General features: G+C 37.7%; 1 protein-coding gene across 2 annotated transcripts in view; it reads right to left on the reverse strand.

Annotated features, from left to right (window-relative positions):
- Positions 1–20463, reverse strand: part of MMRN1 (multimerin 1) — a 68043-nt gene that overhangs the window by 15567 nt on the left and 32013 nt on the right. The window contains exons 4-6 of one of the 2 annotated variants that reach the window (XM_008267595.5): positions 12156–12266; positions 10959–11132; positions 3691–5664 (exon numbers count right to left, since the gene is read on the reverse strand). In XM_008267595.5, the coding sequence (XP_008265817.3) occupies positions 3691–5664; positions 10959–11132; positions 12156–12266 (2259 nt within the window). The remainder of the gene's footprint in view (positions 1–3690; positions 5665–10958; positions 11133–12155; positions 12267–20463) is intronic. The other variant, XM_017347406.4, reaches the window with a different exon arrangement.

Here is a 20463-nt window from a genome sequence, read left to right on the forward strand (position 1 = left end):
GACATAGAATCAAGAATTTGTAATTAATGATTCATTGTGATAGAACTGTAAAAAATTCTTTTCACAGTAAATAAAGGAGTAGGAAGCAATTTTATCAAGACATCATTGGAAAACAGAATTAGAGATGAATTATTTCCTATTTGAACATTAAGCCTGCTACTGAGCCAATCACTATATGAGTATCCAAATATAATTTTATGAGCTCCTAACATGCATTCTTTTGTCCCATTAAAATTCTTTTTATTTATGTATTATATTTATTTGAAAGGTAAGAGAGACAGAAAGAGAGACACCATCCATCTGCTGGTTCACTCCCTAAATGCCCTTTTTTTTTCTCATTTAATTTCTTTTTAAAATATTTTCCCTAAATAAGCATTTTATTTAAGGAATACAAACTTCATGCATTTCATAAGTAAAACTTTAAGAATATAGTGATTCTTCCCACCTTACCCACCCTCTGACCCATACTACCACCTCTCCTCCACCTCCTCCCTCTTCAATTCCCAGTCCCATTCTCCACTAAGATACATTTTCAAATAACTTTATAAACAGAAGACCAACTCAATACTAAATAAAATGTTCAACAATTTGTACAAAAAAAAAAAAGGAAAAAAACCCAGTTCCTCAACAGATGAAACAAGGGCTGTTCAAAGTCATTGCATCTTATAGTTAATTTCATTTCTTTTTTTTTTTTTTGAAACTTAATTAATGTTAAAGAAGCATCTAAGAATGACACATCTTTTGTGAGCACTTAGATGTAACTATAACCTGTGAGACATAAGAATACCCTCCACTTAATACATTACAAGAAAGTAAGTCCTTGAGAACAAGTTTTATCATTAATTAAGGAAGCACCTAAGAAACCAAGCAATGGAGTTGGACACTTGGCATAACTAAAAGTTATGAGGGGCTGGTGCCATGGCTCACTTGGTTAATTCTCCACCTGTGGCACCGGCAACCCATATGGGTGCTGGGTTCTAGTCCCAGTTGCTCTTCTTCTAGTCCAGCTCTCTGCTGTGGCCCAAGAAGGCAGTGGAGGATGGCCCAAGTGCTTGGGCCCTGCACCCACATGGGAGACCAGGAGGAAGCACCTGGTCCTTGGCCTTCGGATTGGTGCAGTGCACTAGCCGTAGCAGCCATCTGGGGGGTGAACCAACGGAAGGAAGACCTTTCTCTCTGTCTCTCTCTCTCACTGTCTAACTCTGCCTGTCAAATTAAAAAAAAAAAAAACTTATGAGACATAAGAAATATGCTCTACTTAATACACTAAAACAAAATAAATCTTTGAGAACAAGTTTTATTGTTAACCCTCATAATACAATTCTTTGAATACAGAGGTCCTGCATGGGAAGTTCCTGCACAGTGTTTCCTATTGTTAATTTAACACTTAATGCTCTTATATATGACATCATTGATCACCCAAGGCCCTTGACATAAGCTGCCTAAACTATGGAAACCTTTTGAATCCACAAACTCCTTCAGTATTTAGACAAGGCCATAAGCAAAGTGGAAGTTCACTCCTCCCTTCAGAGACAAGTACTTCCTTATTTAATGACCACTTATTTCCTACTAGGGTTTCACCCACTGAGGTCCTTCATATAGGATATTTTTTGCCACAGTGTCTTGGCTTTCCAACATGCATTCTTTATACATGCAAAGTTTATATATAAGTTTTTAGTTCTTTGAAAATGTTTTTACATCAATTAATTTTCAGACTATTGAAATTTTTTCTTCTATATAGATCCAGATGTGTTTTGGTTTAAGAGGAGAAATGATACAGCTTGCCTGGTCTATAATCACACGTATTGCAAAACTTCACTGAAACTCATACTTTAGAGCCCACAGGAAGTAATAATTCATTATTTTTCCTAAAATTGCTATTCTAAGATCATTTATATATTGAGGCACTACTTTGATCTGGGAAACACATAGGCCTAAATAATTCACACTATGTTCTTATAAGGATGAGATCAGTCCTCCTAAGGCACATTAAACTGGGGGGGAGTATAAATAAATATATTAATTTATATAATCAAAAGAATTCCATTTTCTATTATTCAGTAATTTTTAAATGTTATGCATAGACAAAGTGTGAGCAGTCACATTATGCTATGGAATTAATCGCCCTATTGTAATTAAAAGAAATGACATAGGGCAAGCATTGTGGTGCAGCAGATTAAGCCACCACCTGTGATTCCAGCAGCTCCTGTCTGAGCACAGGTGTTAGTTAGTCCTGGTTGTTGTGCTTCTGAGCTGGTTCTCTGCTAATGCGACCAGGAAAGTCACAGATGATAGCCTAAGTACTTGGGCCCCTGGCACCCTTGTGAGAAACACAGATGGAGTTCCTGGTTCCTAGTTCCTGGCTCCTGGCTTTCACCTGAACCAGCTCAGGGTGCTGTGTTGTTTTGGGTAGAGAACCAGTGGGTAGATCTCTTTCTCTGTGTGCCTCACTCTCTCTCTGTTACTTTGCCTTTCAAATAAATAATATAAATCTTTATAACAATATAAAATTCATGCAAATAGACATATAATTTAACAGTAGTATATGAGAAATTATGAGAAAAATTATTGCTTTTAGTTAAAATCAATTAGTTATTCTTATTGTGAGGTCATTCAATATTAGTCATATGGCAAATATATTCATAACGTATTTCTTTTGTACAGAGAGACTATTAAGCAGTTCATTTGTACCATATTGAATTCTTTTTTCCTCCCGATTATCATCGCCTGTTAATGGAATACTCTTGCCTCATTTCCAAATTCAAAACCTCAGAACATTCTTGCCCCAAGTGTCATGCATTCAGGCTGTGAATGCAGTCGGCCACGCATTTCACTTAATGACTTTGGCCAAATACCTGTTGAAATTCCATCACTTAAAAGAAAAAAAAAACTGAGGCCCAGAGAGATGGACTTTTTACCTAGCTAATATCTAACAAAGAAACTTTTTAACACAATTAGGGCCAGAATCAAGATTTGATGTTCTTAAGATCATTCATAATTACACTGTTTCTCTGCTTCTGTAGATTGTACCTGCAAGATTTTCCTCATATCTGTTTCCTCTGTTTCAATTACCTTTTCTTTAAACATTAATTCTACCAATATTCATTCAGTAATGTCCTAATTGGTACCTTAATTTCATTCTCTGAAATCATGCTACATATTACTGCTAGTTTCATCCAGAAAATTCCCAGTTCTTACCATGCCTTGCCCACTGCTCCACATTTTAAGACATTCTGCTCTACAGAATGTTGTCTGAGTTCCTTATGTGGGCATTTGCAATCTTCAGCAATCTACCCATATCTAATTCCTGACATTCGTTGTAGACAGCGTTCAACACAGTTATTCAGTTTCTATTGCATACCTGATATCGTGCCAGGTAATGTCAAAAATGAATGTCTGGTGAAAAATATTCTATGGGAGAAAATCTGATTGTTTTATAGAGGTCTGTCCAGAAAAAGTTAAAAGCATGTAGACAAACATTTGTACTGGAAGTACCTGTTTTGGATTGATGTCTAAATTAATAGGTAGACTCAGCTTCAAATCTGTCAGTGACCTTTGCATTATCTGAGTATACGCCCAAGATGAGTACACACATTTTATGTTTTATGATCTTGATGAAGTGTAATAGATCTACCAAACATCATTTCAATAAAAAGAGAGGTTAAAAGTTATTTCTTAGTAACAGCTTACCTGGAGATATAATGTTGTCTGTGTTTCTTTGAGTCCGGCCTATCAGAACAGTGGTAACATTCACTGTTGGTTTCTTGAGTGTATTAGGTTTCTTCAACCAGGACTTGACTTGCTTCTGAGACCTGGCAGCATTTGCCGGGTTACCAGACAATGATCGATCTATATACCAAGTTAAATTGGACAGGGCAGCTTGAGTTTTTATCTCAATTATCGGTTCCACAGATTTTGTTAGAGCTTTCTGAAGAAGGTGAATATCTGGTAAGGAACCTTTTATCCACTTAGGTATGGTAGCATTCAGTTCTGATATATTTGTGGAAGCACCGTGACACATTATTAAGACTTCATTGAGAGTTTTGTTAAGTAATGAGAAGTTAATTGAAAGACGGATGGATTTTGCTTCCAGTGCCTTAAATCTGGAATTTAATACCTGAAGTTGAAGTGCTTGGTCTCTATCATTAGTGGCCACACTACCTTTTTTAAGTGAAATATAATAAGGTATGAGTGTCTGGGTCACTTTAGATTCAATCTCTTGCAACTTGGTTTCAAAATGTTTGGAAATCTTGGTGGCCAAGAGTATTTTTTCTTCCAAATGACTCATATTTTGCTGATATTTTGCCATTTGGGACGTGGTCTCATTGAACATTTGATAAAGTTTCTGAAAATTTAACTGACCTAATTTTTCATCTTTAGGAAAATACGCGAGAGCCTTGGCAACTTGCAAAACAAAGTCATATTTCTGATTGTCATTAACCAAAATCTCAATAGAATCATTCAGGCGTTGAAACTGAGAAATAAATGCAAAAATGGTTTCCATATTTTGGGTACATTTATCATGGATCTCAGGATTATACTTAATAGCACTCAAAGTCTCTTTTAGCACATAGTTATCTTGAATGAAGTCAATGGCATTATTGATAACAGTCATTGTCTTATTTAGACCATCTTCCATTTCTAAGGCATATTCATTGATCCTTCTTTCGAAGGTATCACCACGACTTTGTACTTCATTTCTAAGTAAGGTGTGTCTTTTTGTAAGTTCTTTGACAAGAAAATTTAGACTATTGACAGCATTTGTTAGATTTTCCAACCTTTTCCTTGTAACTGCTGCCTCCTTTGGTTGTTCATATGTCATTGTCTGTCTAAGAGATGCTCCCTGCTCGAGCAAAGGTTGAAGAATCTCCATGTCATATGTCAAGTCATTTAGTTGTTCACTCATTTGATTCATCTTACTGTCCATTGGAAACAGAACCTCAGCCAAAGTTTGGTTTAAAACATGCAAATTCTCTTCTGTGTCCCTAAGTTGAAATTTAAAATCATTTCTGCACTTGGATAACAAGTCTTCACACTCACCCCTGACAAATTCTTTCCCCGTCTCCACAGTGATGGTGAGATTGTTAATCTTGCTGTCCTGGATGTGCAAATCATGAAACATTTGCAGCAGCATCATACTGTGCTTCTTCATATTCTCCTTTAGAGTAGACATGTATTCAGTGACATTACTGCTAACGGACTCGCCAGCTGGCACATTCTTCTGGTCTGATAAAAGCTGCTCATGCACTTCCTTCATTTTAGAAAGAGTCTGATTGAGGGATTCATAATACAGAAGGCTCCTAGAGCGTTCCTGTGCTAGAGCATCTTCTAAACGAATCTGCTTTGCTTCTAGTTCTTTAATTGGCTTCTCACATGTGAAGGTCATTTCATGCCTTACATCCACAATGTGATTTTTTAGATCTACTATATCAGGCAAAGTAGGTCTATTTTCTTGAATTAAAACTGACTTTTGCTGGGCTGTTGCTGAAATCACAGATTCATTAACTTGTTTAATTAATTGCCGCGTGTTTTCAAGATCCTCTGATAGACTTGATACAGTTTTGAAGAGCTGAGCGACAGTCTCTTGCATGTCATTTTGAAAAATTTTAAATTGTTCTCTTACTATGTCTGTTACCAAATCATTGAAGCTTTTGGATTTTAGACCTAGAAAAAGAAGTTAAGAACAATGAATGGCGCATGGTTTTAATCATATAAGACTTCAGATATCTCTAATGAGATAAACAGTTTGAGACTAAATACTTGAGAAGATATAATAATAAAAATACTTAAACACATTTACATACAAAAATGTGGAAAAAAAACCCTGTAATTTGTGGGAGACTTTTACCTTCTTAACTTTCAAGTCTGAGAGAAGCCAGTTGCAATGTAAAACATACTACAATCCTAAAACTAGAGCTCTGTAGTCAAGACATGAAGGAACTGCTACTGGCTTCAGGAGTAGAGATACATATGCACCAACTCTTGTTCTGATCTCACATGAAAATAAATGGCGTCAGGCTTTTTGCCTTAGTAAATTATATCAGGTGTTAGCACATGACCACGTTATTAGCTTTCTAGTAATTAGGTTTCAGAGCTTATGTTTTGCGCTTATAAGAGCTAATAAATTGACTGCAGAGGAGAACCTTAATGAGATTCCCAAGTGAGGAAAAATATGAAGTAATATTCACAAGATTTAACAATGGTTTATAATAACAATAAAATCATAATAATGAGAGGCTTGAGGATCACAAAACTAAGTCCACCTCAAATAAAAGCAAGAATTCAAGATAGACTAGATTATCATAATATGACATTAATTATTACAGTGAGAGAAAAGGAAACTTGCCACAAATGCAACACTTAACAGTATCTACAGTGTGAGAAAGCTTGGCTTGATTATAACCAGAATGTGGTGGGCATTAAAGGTAATTTTAGGGTATTGGACTGTTCAGAACTACTTAGAATAAAAAAAAATGTAAAATCCAGTAAAAAATATAACATATGCTTGTTGTAGAACTATAGTATCGGCCGGCACCGTGGCTCAACAGGCTAATCCTCCGCCTTGCAGCGCCGGCACATCTGGTTCTACTCCCGGTCGGGGCGCTGGATTCTGTCCCAGTTGCCCCTCTTCCAGGCCAGCTCTCTGCTGTGGCCAGGGAGTGCAGTGGAGGATGGCCCAAGTGCTTGGGCCCTGCACCCCATGGGAGACCAGGAGAAGCAGCTGGCTCCTGCCATCGGATCAGCGCGGTGCGCCTGCCGCAGCGCGCTGGCCGCGGCGGCCATTAGAGGGTGAACCAATGGCAAAGGAAGACCTTTCTCTCTGTCTCTTGCACTGTCCACTGTGCGTGTCAAAAAAAAATAAATTAAAAAAAAAAAAACTATAGTATCTAGTTGTGGACACACCTAAGTTGAAGATATGTCTATTCAATTCAAAAGGACTGTAATACAAAATATAGTTAACATAATACAAAACACTTTAAATCAGAAAGTTTATACAATGGGATATTTCCGTAGTTAAAGCTACTATGTAGCCTATTCAAGAAAGATCATTATTGGATAAAAATGAACTTAGGCTCTTCATGTCTTTATTTCATAATCAAGTTTTCAAAAGTATTGAATATGCATGGGGGACATACTTAAAATATTGTGAAAGAGCAATTCTAAAAATAGAACAATGTATTGCTAGAGCACCTTGATATTACTTAGTCTGGTACAAAGACAATGCTGGAAGTGTGGGTGGTTTATGTGGAGTTATATTTCCCTAGAAATCCTACACTCTAAATATCAATGTTGCTAAATGAAAAGAAAAAGGAAAAAAGGAAAAGGTATTTTATTTTACTTTTTCTAAGCCTATTTGAAACAGAAATAAGTTTGAAAATATAGGGGCCAGTGCTTTGGCTCAGTGAGTTAAACTGCCACCTGCTGTCATCCCATGTGAGCACAGGTTTGAGTCCTGGCTGCTCAACTTCCTATCCAACTCTCTGCTATGGCCTGGGAAAGCAGTACAAGATGGTCCAAGTCCTTGGGCTCCTGCCACCTACTTTGGAGACTCTGAAGGAGTTCCAGACTCATGGATGTTTTGGCCATTTGGGATGTGAACTAGCAAATGGGAGATTCTCTCTCTCTCTGACTCCTTTTTAAAATAAATAAATCAAAAACTTTTTTAAAAGGCCGAAATATGTAGGTAAAGATCATGTGTAATGGAAAATACCAATAAAAACATGTGAAGTATGAAGTAGTAATCAATGACACACAGCACCAAAGTACCAAGGAAAGGATAAATTAATTAAAAGGCTAAGTAGCCACAATTATGAGAAATTATATGGAAACAGCCTCAGTTGTGTCTAATAATATGGATAATCACAACAGAAAGGTTTAAAGTATTTTTATCTTCTAAATTTTGCTTAGACTGTTATCCATTTATCCAGCAAATATTCATTAAATACATTCTATATGCTACATATAAAATGAAATTTGGAAAATAAGATTTCTGATCTCAAATATGTTAGCTTCACTTAATGTACAGTGATAGCAATGGTAAAGTTATTTTTATTGCTGTTTCTATAGGAATATTAAGCTATTTCCTAGTTATTAAAGTTGACTTCAATTATCATGGCACCAAAAACTTGATAAAATACTATAAAATGTTTATGGCTAGGGATTAAACCTTCTTTGATTTTATAGCCCCATATTTATACTTGAAGATGTTTACAAAATTGAAATAAAAAAAAACCTTTAATCTTTACTGAACTGGTTAATTAGTTATGGAAATGACAATAGATGCTTAACTTTAGTAAACTAAAAACTACATAAATCAAAGTCTGAATAGGAATAGCAGTAGGTAAGAACAGATTCTTTTTCAATGCAATTAGATAAATGTGAGGTACTGTCACTATTGTGCTTTAAAACTTTTATGAAAAGATATGTGGGAGAAAGGATAAAATCCGGGCAGTCTGCGAAGATACCAAGCAGAGTAGTAGTGTAAGGATTTGCTTTTGAATAAGGAGCTTTTCAGTTAACCCTTCCACAGTTTGTTACTAAAGAAGATTTGTGCAAGACTTTGATTTTGTGAAATATATCAAAATGTTTTATGTTCATATCTGACTGGTCACATTTAAAAAATTCTACCTGATTCTGCTTTACATAATTTACACGTTTCTACTTTTTAAACAGATTCTATTGTGTTTGACAAGCACAGATAGATTGGATATCAAACACATTGGCCTGTCCATCTCTAGTTGTGCATGGCCTTTCTGTACCATTCAGCTATCTCTGACGATTGAGACAGTATTTTCAACAGTTTCTCAGGCTACTGCTGATTAGGCAGTGTTTCTCACCTTGGTTGTAAAATAAACAAGGGAAGAAGTGGTGGTTATACTAGACAAACACAGCTCCTTGGGGGTGGGCTTAGTTTTTGTTTCCTGTAAGGATATTCATTAAGCACAAGCCCTCTGGTTCTCATAATTAATAACGGTGCTCAGTACACAATTAATTGCTCCTATCAAGGAGGGAATTTCATCATTGTTGCTGTTGCCATATGTGGTTTATTTTTTTCCTTTGTCATTGCCACTAGTTTTTTAGTAGATTAGTAGGTCACAAAAACCAATGAGGGGCCTAGTGCTCTGAGATCATGATAATCAAATTTTGCTAAACAAATTTCATTCAGATGGCTATGATCAATTATTTACTGTTCTTATTTGACTTCTTTCTCGTGTTTTCGCTGAAGGGGGAAAATGTTCCTCTTTCATGCTCAGGCACTGGGGAGTTTTGGTTACAGAAGATGTGTAGAGAAGGAGCTTTCTCAGTGGTTGAACAGCACCAAATATTATATGTTAAGAAAATCATACTATGAATAAGTTATGAAAGATCCCAAATCTCCATCTATTACTTTTAAACTTTGAAACACAATAGAGAAAACATAATATAAGAATGATATAGAGGTCAACATTGTGGCATAGCATATAAAATTGAGGCCTGTGATGCCAGCATCCCATATGTGCACCAGTTCAAGTCCTGGCTACTCCACTTACAATCTAGCTCCCTGCTAATGTCCTGGAAAAAGCAGTGGAAAATGGTCCAAGTGCTTGAGACCCTGCCACCTATGTGGGAGACCTGGATGAAGCTCCTGATCTTTGATTTTGGCCTGGCTCAACCCTACTTGGGAGTAAACAAGTAGATGGAAGATCTCTTTCTCTGTCTCTCCCACTCTCTCTCTGTAATTCTTTCAAATGAATGAAGAAATCTTTAAAATAAAAAACAAATGACATAAATGGAATTGTAGAATGAGTATTTCTTGTAAAAAATAAAGCACAGTGAAGGAGAGGAGTAATTCTGAAACAGACAATAAATTCAATGAATTGGGACACTCTTGGCAACCAAACGTGTACCTGGGCATCAAGGCCACCTGAAGCTCTTCTATCTGGTTAACTTATCTCAATCCCTCACTCAACAGTTGAGATGGTGTTTCCTCCCAGAAGCCTTCCTTTTTCCTTAGATTGAATTTGTTGAAAATCTTTATTGGTCTTATTGTACCCTGGGAATAATGCTATCTGCTATTGAAGCAGTTACTCACTGGCTATAAATCTATGTGGTATGCAGAATAATGTGCAGTCATGCCCCTGCTCCCTAATACAACCCCGATGTTTCTACACCCTAGGACCCAGTACCTGTAGATATATTACCCCCCAGGGCAAGAGGGATGTGGCAGTTGTGGTTAAGTCTAAAGACTCTGAGATGAAGGGATTTTTAATAATTCAGAATTCAGAAGAGAAGGCAGGAAGGACTCCATGAAGACTCAACACAATGTTATTGGCTTTGAACATGGGTAAAGAGACCAGTGGTCTCCAGAAGCTAGCAACAGGCCTCACTTCACTGATATCTAACAATCAGGGCTCTCTGGCCCAGCTTCAGGAAAGTGAATGCTGCCAATAACAAGCGTTAGAGGGAAAAAGATTATGGTAAGGAGCCTCCAGTGAGAAACTAGGATGCTTGACATATATTTTACTGACTATAGCTCATAACCTGGATAATTTATGGGAAAATAATATGCCAGATATATGCTCAATATCTCTATCAATAATATTGAGGTAACCATTAATCTGGCTGCCTTCATAACAATTCCTTAACTAGAATCTTTGTTCTTGAACTGGATACCACAATGAAAATACATTAAATAAGGCTCATAACCATAAATGAATACAAGTTAGGCTGTAGCTAGGTACAAAATGTCCATCAACCAGATGGCACAAAGATTTGAAAATATAGTAAAAAATATTTACAGATGGTATTTCAACTACTTAGAAAGTTGGGTGATTTTAAAATATGACATTCAAGAAATGCTTAGCTCAGATTTCCATATCATTCCAAGTTAAAGGAAAAAATCCAAAATAATGTGAGATAAGATAAAGGAAGCATTTGTCTTTTGTATTAATTCAATGAATATTTTATTTTGGTTTTACCTTTTAGAAAAGATTGAAATTCTTTGCCTTTATCTTCACTGATTTTCCCTTCCAGGGAGGAGTGTGTGTTTCTCACATCATTCACAGCCAAAGAAATACTGTCAATCTGCTTCTGGAGAAGAGTCAGTTTCCTTGCCTGAGAGTTCATCTGGTCGGTCATTTTTTGCATCACTGCTGCATAGACAAGGAGAAAAAATTGGCACCCTTTAAAATACATATTAAACTTCTCCAATATCAAGATCGTTTTAAAGGTAATTCAAACCAACTATGCTGGAACTAATGTATTTGAAAATATAGACCACATTGACTTCCCCTAGCAGATGGCAACATGCACGTTAAGTCTTTTTAAGGGCAAAATTTGGTAAAAAGTATTTTAAAAACTTAGAATTCTAAAATGAGACATGGTTTGAATCACTTTAAATAGTAATGATTCTCGGCCCTTTACACTGGCCCTTCAGTAATTTAAGGATTTTACAGTATTTCATAAAGATACTGAATTCCAATCCCTTAAATCAACTAGAGCACAATTTCCAAGGCACATTCACTTGCGTTCTTAGGGAGATTCTCTTTAGTCACATTTCTCAGTGTGCCTGGTTTCATATAACTACACCAATAGCACAGGAGAGACGTGTTCAGTGCTAAGGAATCTATGTCTCCAAAAGCTAAAGCTAACTCTAAGAGAAATGGTATAGCATTTTTTTTTATTGGAAAAGTGAGAAATTAAGTGACATAATACTATAACAACATAAGGTCCTTGTTGGTCTTAATTATGATTTCTCCTAGACAGTAATCAACACCCATTATTGATCTCATATCAAACAACAGAAGGGGGCCTTCCTAGCTCCCTTAAAATGATCAAGTGATTCCTTCCATGTCAAGATTCTCCCATGACTGCATAGTATGAAGGATGCAAATTTGGTTTTAGTTCGGAAACCTGCGATTTCCTTACAAGCTAGTATCACGGCATTTTAAAACTTCTGTGTTTGCACACAGAGCTTCAACAATTATACAAGGTCCTTCTCAGTCTGGAAATCTATATCCAGCTTCTCCCAACATCCAGCACCAAGTACAAAAGGATTGAGAGGTATGTGAATGAGTCACCATCAAATACTTGATAGCCAGGTGATTTGCTGCTGGGAGTTATAATAAATGGTGTACAATGAGTGAGTTAGAGACCATAGTAATTGTGATCATCACCTGCGTCACCATGGTCTTGCTGTTGATGTAGCTGTTGCTCACCAGTCCCTCTGCCAATAGCTGCGCTACTTTCAGCCTGGTTGCTGTGCGCCAATTGCTGCTGTTCCTGGGCTATTCAGAGACAAGCACAGAAGAGCGAGGGTTAAGCATTGGGCCTGCCTCATTTTTTCCAGTCCTGAGTCATAACGTGGCTGACATTCATTTTCCTGTGTGCTGAAGCATGATGGTCTCGGATGATTGCAGAGTAAGCTGCTCCGCCCCCCATCCATGGGGCAAAGTGACACTACGTTGGAGTTAGAAGGGCAGGAGTCTAATTCTGCCTGGAAAAAAATTTAAATTATTCAGGTCTCCTTTAGATGAAAATGGATGGCAGCTTGAGGAGGGGCCCTGAGTAAACTAACTATTGTAAACCGCCTATATAATTGCGAGGAATTTAAAACCGGCTGTGTTAAAAGCTGTAGCAGCTCTATAAAAGGACTACCACAAGAGCCAATTGTTTAACAACGCAATTTGCAACTAGTGACTACTCAGAACTAGTCCTAGATTTTTAATGAATACAAAGTCTCAAATGGACTAAAAGTAAACTGTTACAGACACAACTCAGGGGCATCAATCTATGAGGTAAGCGAAATTTCAGAAAAATAGAAATTCTTACAAAATAATACACTCATAAAGGATTGCTTCCACTTCCTATGAATCGTCATATTTTAAATGGCAATATAATTTTCCATTGGGAAAAACAATTTAGAGAGATTTATTAAAAGTATTGAATACATCAGTAATATTTGACTGTAATTTACATACTTCTAATAAGCAAATTTATTCAGTGAAATTTGCATATCCGACCTGCCGCATCCTCGTCCTCTTCCTGTGTGAGCAGCAGGATCAGTGCATCTGCACCTCTGGCACCTGCTCATTGCCCTCCCTAAGGCATATGTGGCTGTGACAATGATACCAAAGTTTCTCCACACCACACAAAGTATAAATATTTGGCACTAACTTGGTTGGTCTCAATTGTGAGACTGAATTTTGCATTGCTTTTCTTCTGAACACTGAGCTGAAATAATGAATTTCCATTCATGTCCAAGGTTTTTGTGTTGATGCTGTTTCTTTCTATTTCCCCTTCACTGCATTTTATAAAAACTCTGTGTAATTGCTTATTTGGTGGAAGAAAAGAATCAGCAACTTGGGGAGAAGTGTAATCATTTGGGGCCTAGAGTATGTGGGGGAACAGAGTTAATCTCCTGCTAAAGCCTAGCAATAAGGTTCTTATAATCTAAAGTCAAAGGTATTCATTAAATAATTGCATACTTTTTCTATCATGATTCCTTCTCAGATGGTATAATAAGGCACTTTTCTGGCAATTAAATGTAGTGTTACTAGAGAGAAAGTAGGGGCTCTCAAACCGGGGTTCCTAGCTCACGAGTATTACAATTACCTGGGAACTTTTGGAGCCGCACCTTCTAGGGCCACAACTCATTCTTTGAAAACCCTGTAATGTGGGCAGCAACTGGTGATTTAACAAGCCCCTCATTTAAATCTAAGGCACACTGAAACTTAAGAACTACTGGAGCAAAGTGTCAAAATAAATCCTACTTAGCTACTTCCTACCTCATTTCCTTTCTGTTACCTTTAGCAGTGGAAGAGCATTGGAGACTCTTGGTATTTATAGCAGTAGGGGGAGGAAGGTTTAGCAGGATGAACAATGATCTTTTCATTTTCTTACTGCTTACCTGTGTGAGTGGGATCATAGGAAAAACACAGAGCTAGTGCATTTAAAAGCACTACCGTAACTTGGTAGGCGCTGAATACTTTAGTAAGAAGCAAAGCATGGAAATGGTTAAAACAAAAGCTATTGTTTGGTGGTATACATACAAAGTTACCATTCACATTTCCGTTTCTAACCTTAACTCATAATACATTTTACTTTAAACAAAAAAAATAGTGGGAATAAGAGAGGGAGGAGATGTACAATTTGGGACATGCTCAATCGGACTTGCCCCAAATGGTAGAATTAGAAATGTGCCAGGGGATTCCAATACAATCCCATCAAGATTGCATGTACCAATGCCATCTCACTAGTCCAAGTGATCAATTTCAGTTCACAATTGATCACACTGATAGGTCTAAGAGTCAAAGGGATCACACAAACAAGACTAGTGTCCACTAACACTAACTGGTAGAAAAAGGAGAGAACAATACAACGTGGGAAGCAGGATACACAGCAGACTCATAGAATGGCAGATGTCCTAAGCAGCACTCTGGCCTCAGAATCACCCTTAAGGCATTCAGATCTGGCTGAAGAGCCCATGAGAGTATTTTAGGCATGGAAAGCCAAGACACTCTGGCAAACAAAAACAAAAACAAAAACAAAAACAAAAAAAAACAAAAACAAAAACCTAAATGAAAGATCTCTGTGAGTGAGATCCCAGTGGAAAGAACGGGGCCATCAAAGAAGGAGGTACCTTTCTCTGAAGGGAGGAGAGAACTTCCACTTTGACTATGACCCTGTTTGAATAAGATCGAAGTTGGCGAACTCAAAAGGTTTCCATAGCCTTGGCAACTCATGATTAGAGCCTAGGGAGATTACTGACGCCATAAACAAGAGTGTCAAATTGTTAAGTCAACAACAGGAGTCACTGTGTACTTACTTCTCATGTGGGATCTGTCCTTAATGTGTTGTCCAATGTGAAGTAATGCTATAACTAGTACTGAAACAGTATTTTACACTTTGTGTTTCTGTGTGGGTGCAAACTGATGAAATCTTTACTTAATATATACTAAATTGATCTTCTGTATATAAAGAGAATTGAAAATGAATCTTGATGTGAATGGAATGGGAGAGGGAGCGGGAGATGGGAGGGGTGCGAGTGGGAGGGAAGTTATGGGGGAGAGGAAGCTGTTGTAATCCATAAACTGTGCATTGGAAATTTATATTTACTAAATAAAAGTTAAAAAAATTGCTTTGGGATACTGGTTTTCATCATGGGGGAGAGTCAGAAGCACCTGTAAACCCTGAAACACTAACACTGTCTATGTTCTTTCCATTTCCCCATCTGAGATTTCTCATTCTGTAGATCTATTGTGGAGAAGTGGGCACATGTGTATTTCTTTCTAACTCTACAAGTGATTTGGATGCATGGTCCTGATTAAGAATCACCAGTTAAGAATAAATTGTGGGGCAAGCGCTGCGGCTCACTAGACTAATCCTCCGCCTTGCGGCGCCGGCACACCGGGTTCTAGTCCCGGTCAGGGCGCCGGATTCTGTCCCGGTTGCCCCTCTTCCAGGCCAGCTCTCTGCTGTGGCCCGGGAGTGCAGTGGAGGATGGCCCAAGTACTTGGGCCCTGCACCCCATGGGAGACCAGGAGAAGCAGCTGGCTCCTGCCATAGGGTCAGCGCGGTGCGCTGGCCGCAGCGCACCGGCCACAGCGGCATTGGAGGGTGAACCAATGGCAAAGGAAGACCTTTCTCTCTCTCTCTCTCACTGTCCACTCTGCCTGTCAAAAAAAAAATTAAAAAAAGAAAAAAAAAGAAGAAGAATAAATTGTGAAGGTTTCTAATTTTAATAAGTAGTTTCATTGTTATAAGGCAGGAAATGCCAGCTATTTTTATAGTAAGATTATAATACAGAAGTTGATCTTTACAGATTTTTGAAGAGCATGCCCATTGACAAACCAGGTACACATTAAAGATCTAACAAATGAAAACCTCCACTCTTCCACAATTCCATAAATCAGTGGGTGGTTATAAAGTGGAGTGGAATAGGAGGGGAAAGTGGCTTTGATAGCTTTTTGATTCTCTCATGTAGATAAGCGCCATTCTATGTTATTACAACACAGACCCCTGAAGAAGCACTGCTAAGCATTGAAGCCTACATACAAAGAGTATTGTCACTGTCTTCTGGTCAATCAAATCTAGAACTCACTGCCAATTTTAGAATATCTCAGAAATAAAATCTCCTTTCCACTTGAGAGCTGAGCTCACTTCCACCATGAACATTACACATTCCCCAACTCCAAGATTATTTTTAGCCATTATGAATGATGTGGCCCACCAGTGGCTAAAATACATGAAATTCAGCCATACATGATGTCAAATGTATAATGATAAAGTATAATAACTGATAATATCAATAGATAGAATTAAAAAGGAATGTTCCAACATGGGAAGCTAGAATTAAAAAGAGAGAATGTTCAAACATGGGAAGCAGTCCACACAGCAGACTCATAGAATGACAAACACCCTAAACAGCACTCTGACCTCAGAATCAACCCTTAAGGCATTTGGATCTGGCTGAAAAGCCCATGAGAGCATTTCAGGCACGGAAAGCTGTGAGAGGCCAGAACCACGCCATGACAGGCTTCTCACAAGACAAAGGAATTGGCTAGGCCCAGGATGCTCCCTGGAAGATGAAACCTGACACTGGACAGTTCTTGGTCCCACAGGGCCAGGTGGGGGCAACCAATAATGTGGGCCGTCCTTGGTCCAGCAGGGCCAGGGGAAAGAAGGATTGCGGACATAATGCTTGTTTCCCCGGGGACTATAAAAACCCCGGGAACAAAGAAAAGACGGTCTTGGTCTCCCAGCACTGCGTGGGAGGCCAGGCCCCAGAATACTGTACCTACAAATAAAGTCCCTTTGTTCTTTGCATTTCGGTGAGTCTTGCTGGTTCTTTCTTTCTGGGCGATCCAGAACACAACAAAGCCAAGACATTATGGCAAAAAAAATGATATACTTGAAGGATCTCTGTGAGTGAGAACCCAGTTGCAAAAAGTGGCCATCAAAGAAGGATGTACTTTTCTCTGAAGGGAGGAGAGAATTTCCACTTTGCTTCTGGCCCTGTCTAAATAACCAATGGAGTTTGTGGACTCAGAAGGCTTCCAGAGCCTTGGTAGCTCATGGCAAGAGCCTCGGTTGATCACTGATGTCATACATAAGAGTGTCAATAGTTAAGTCAACAACAGGAGTCACTGTGCACTTACTCCCCATGTAGGACCTCTGTCCTTAATGAGTTGTACTGAGAATTAACTGTAAAACTTGTTTTTAAACAGTACTTTATACTTTGTGTGTCTGTGTGGGTGCAAATTGTGGAAATATTTATTTAGTATAGAGTTGGTCTTCTGTATATAAAGTTCACTAAAAATGAATCTTAATGAAGAATGGGATGGGAGAGGGAGTAGGAGGTAGGATGGGAGTGGGAGTGGGAGGGCGAGTATGGGGGGAAGAACCACTATGTTCTTAAAGCTGTACCTACGAAATTTGTATTCATTAAATAAATAAAAGCTTTCTTTAAAATAAATAAATAATTTTTAAAACATTTGTATCAGATATCCAAAGTGTGAATTCTTGAATATTAAAAAAACAAATTTAATCAGTTATGAACCTAGTCCTAGACTATGATACTTTGCAAAAATCAGTTAGTCTGGAATATTTCCTAATAGATACAATATCAAAATAAGGAATCATAGAATCAACATTAAAAATAAATGCAATATAAAACATGTAGGTTGTTTTCTTGGAAAAAAATTAACCTGATTTTCAATAATAGCTAGTGGATTATTGTAAGTTGAAATTTCATAAGTTTTGGATTTAAATGATGCTATGAATTTGAATGATTTAAAATTAAAATTATAGGGTTGGCATTGTGGTACAGTGGTTTAAGCTGCTTCCCGCAGTGCCAGCATTCCATGAGTCCCAGCTAGAGTCTTGCTTGCTCTGCTTCAGATCCATCTCCCTGCCAGGGAAGTTAGTGGAAGATGGCTGAGTGCTTGGATCCCTGCCACCCACATGGGAAACCCAGATGGAGTTCCAGGCTCCTGGCTTCAGCCTGCCTGGCCCAGCCCCAAGGACTGTGGCCATTTGGGGTGTGAACCAGCAGTTGGAAGATGTTTCTCTCTCTGTCTCTCCCTCTCTTATCACTCAGCCTTTCAAATAAATAAGCCTTTAAGAAACTAAATTATTAGATATATTCCTTATCACAATGGTATTCACATTGTGTTAAAATTCAATTTGTTATCATTTATCACAAGGAGAAAAATATTAAAGAGCATTATGAAATTAATCTCATGAAATAAGCTTTTTCAGTGAAAATTTTCAATGAAAGCAAATGTTTCTGAAATAATAAAAAGCTCCAAAGTAATTTATCAAATAATATTAAAAAAGCTGTCAATAAAGCACTTAAAATAAACTCAGAATTGTAAACACTACTTATCACATATTTAGAATAATGGAGCATTTCATATTAATATGAAATTAAACATATTAATTAAACTTGAATTATTTCACACACAAATGTTTTCATAATTTACCAAAAATGCAAAAATAAAGAATTTGAAGACAATTAATGGTTTACTTTAGCTTAAGGAACTCAGAGGAAAGGCATTCCTTTTTTCTTTTTTAACATTTTACTTATCTATCTGAGAGGTAGAGTTAAAGACAGAGAGAGAAAGGTCTTTCATCTGCTAGCTCACTCCTCAGATGGCCCCAATGGCCAGAGCTGAGCCGATGCTAAGCTAGGAGCCAGGAGCTTCCTCCAGGTCTCCCATGTGGGTGCAGGGGCCCAAGCACTCGGGCCATCTTCCACTGCCTTCCCAGGCCAGTAGCAGGGAGCTGGATAAGAAGAGAAGCAGCTGGGTCATGAACAGGCTGCCATTTGGGATATCGGTGACACAGGCGTAGGCTTAGCCTACTCTGCAACACCGCTGGCCCCAGGGAAGACATTTCTACTACCACATTAATAATATAGTAATACATACATACAGTTGAGAAAAATATTTTCATGAAAATTGTGTATGCAAAAATTCATTCAACGTTTTTAACAGGTGGAGTCAGGGGCTGGCATTGTGGCATGCAGGTAGAGTAGCCACTGCTATGGCAGCATCCCATGTGGGCCCTGCTTCATGTCCCAGTTGCTTCACTTCTGACACAGTGTCCTGCTGATGGCCCGTGAAAGGCATCAGAAAATGGCCCAAGTGCTTGGGCCCCTACTGCCCACATGGGAGACCAGAAAGAAGCTCCTGACTCCTGACTTCAGCCTGGCCCTGTCCTGGCCCTTGCAGCCATCTGGGGGAATGAAACAGTAGGTGGAAGATCTCTCTCATCTCTCCCTCTTTCTCTGTAACTCTTTCAAATAGATAAGTAAATCTTTAAAAAAGAAAAAAAAGGTGGAGCCAGTAGAATAATAATGAGAAAGTAAATTATGAGAGCCAGACAAGATTTTACACAAAAATCCTAGATATCAAAAAAATTTTGCACTATAAGGTTACCATATTCAAATATCTCTGATTAAAACAATGATAAATGTGTTATCAAGTAATTAATTTTTTCTAGGTGGATTTCAAATTTACTGAGTAATATCAAGTGACAGAGAAAATAAATATAGAAAAGAGAGGGAGCGAGAGAAAGAGAAAAAGAAAACACGCTATGAATTGAAATTCATTTGGACTTCAGTGTTAGCCTATGATGCTACAGCTGTAATGGTACTTTGTACATTATATTAAGATAAAGGTATAAACTATTGTATAAATTGTGACATATAGGGGTGTGTATTTGGCCAAGCAGTTAAGATACCACTTGGAACATCTGCATCTTATGTTAGAGTCCGGGGTTCAAATCCTGACTTTGCTCCTTTATTCTGGTTTCCGGCTAATGTGTACCCTTGGAGGCAGCAGATGGTGAATACCTGGATTGAGTTCTGGGTTCCTGACTTCAGTCTGGCTGGGCCCTGGCTGTTGCAGGCATTTGGAGACTGAACTAGTGGGTTGGAGATTTCTCTCTCTCTCTCTCTCAAATAAACAAATGCGTACTTTGTGAAATTAAACTCTGGAAAACAGGTTTTTAAAAAAGAGAACTGGTTTTCAGAAATAAAACTTCTAACAGTGATGTCAGTCCCTTTTTAGCTTTACAAGGAAAAAAGTGCCCCTCTTGTTAAACTGTAGATGATTTAAAAATTGATGAAAATCAACATTGATGTGAAAATTTCAAATGAGCTATGAATATATCTGTATTTGAAGCATACATATTTTATTTGAACAAAATACATATTATTTGAAGTATTTATATGTATGTATACTGTTTGAAACAAAAATTAAAAATTAATTACATGAGAAAACACTTTACGATAGATTAAATGAAAATGACATTTGACAGTGCTCAAAAATGTAATAACTGGCCTTTGATTTATTTATATTGCCCAGAATTTGAACAAACTGTGCTTACAAAGCTTGGAGTTCCTACAAGAATTTTCATTATTTAGTTAGTCATAAAGTTCCTAAATATTTTAAAATGCACACAATATTAGAGGGTAGG

The sequence above is a fragment of the Oryctolagus cuniculus genome, chromosome 8, assembly GCF_051225735.1.
Source record: "Oryctolagus cuniculus isolate XC-2025 breed Fujian yellow rabbit chromosome 8, ASM5122573v1, whole genome shotgun sequence".
Classification (NCBI taxonomy): domain Eukaryota; kingdom Metazoa; phylum Chordata; class Mammalia; order Lagomorpha; family Leporidae; genus Oryctolagus; species Oryctolagus cuniculus.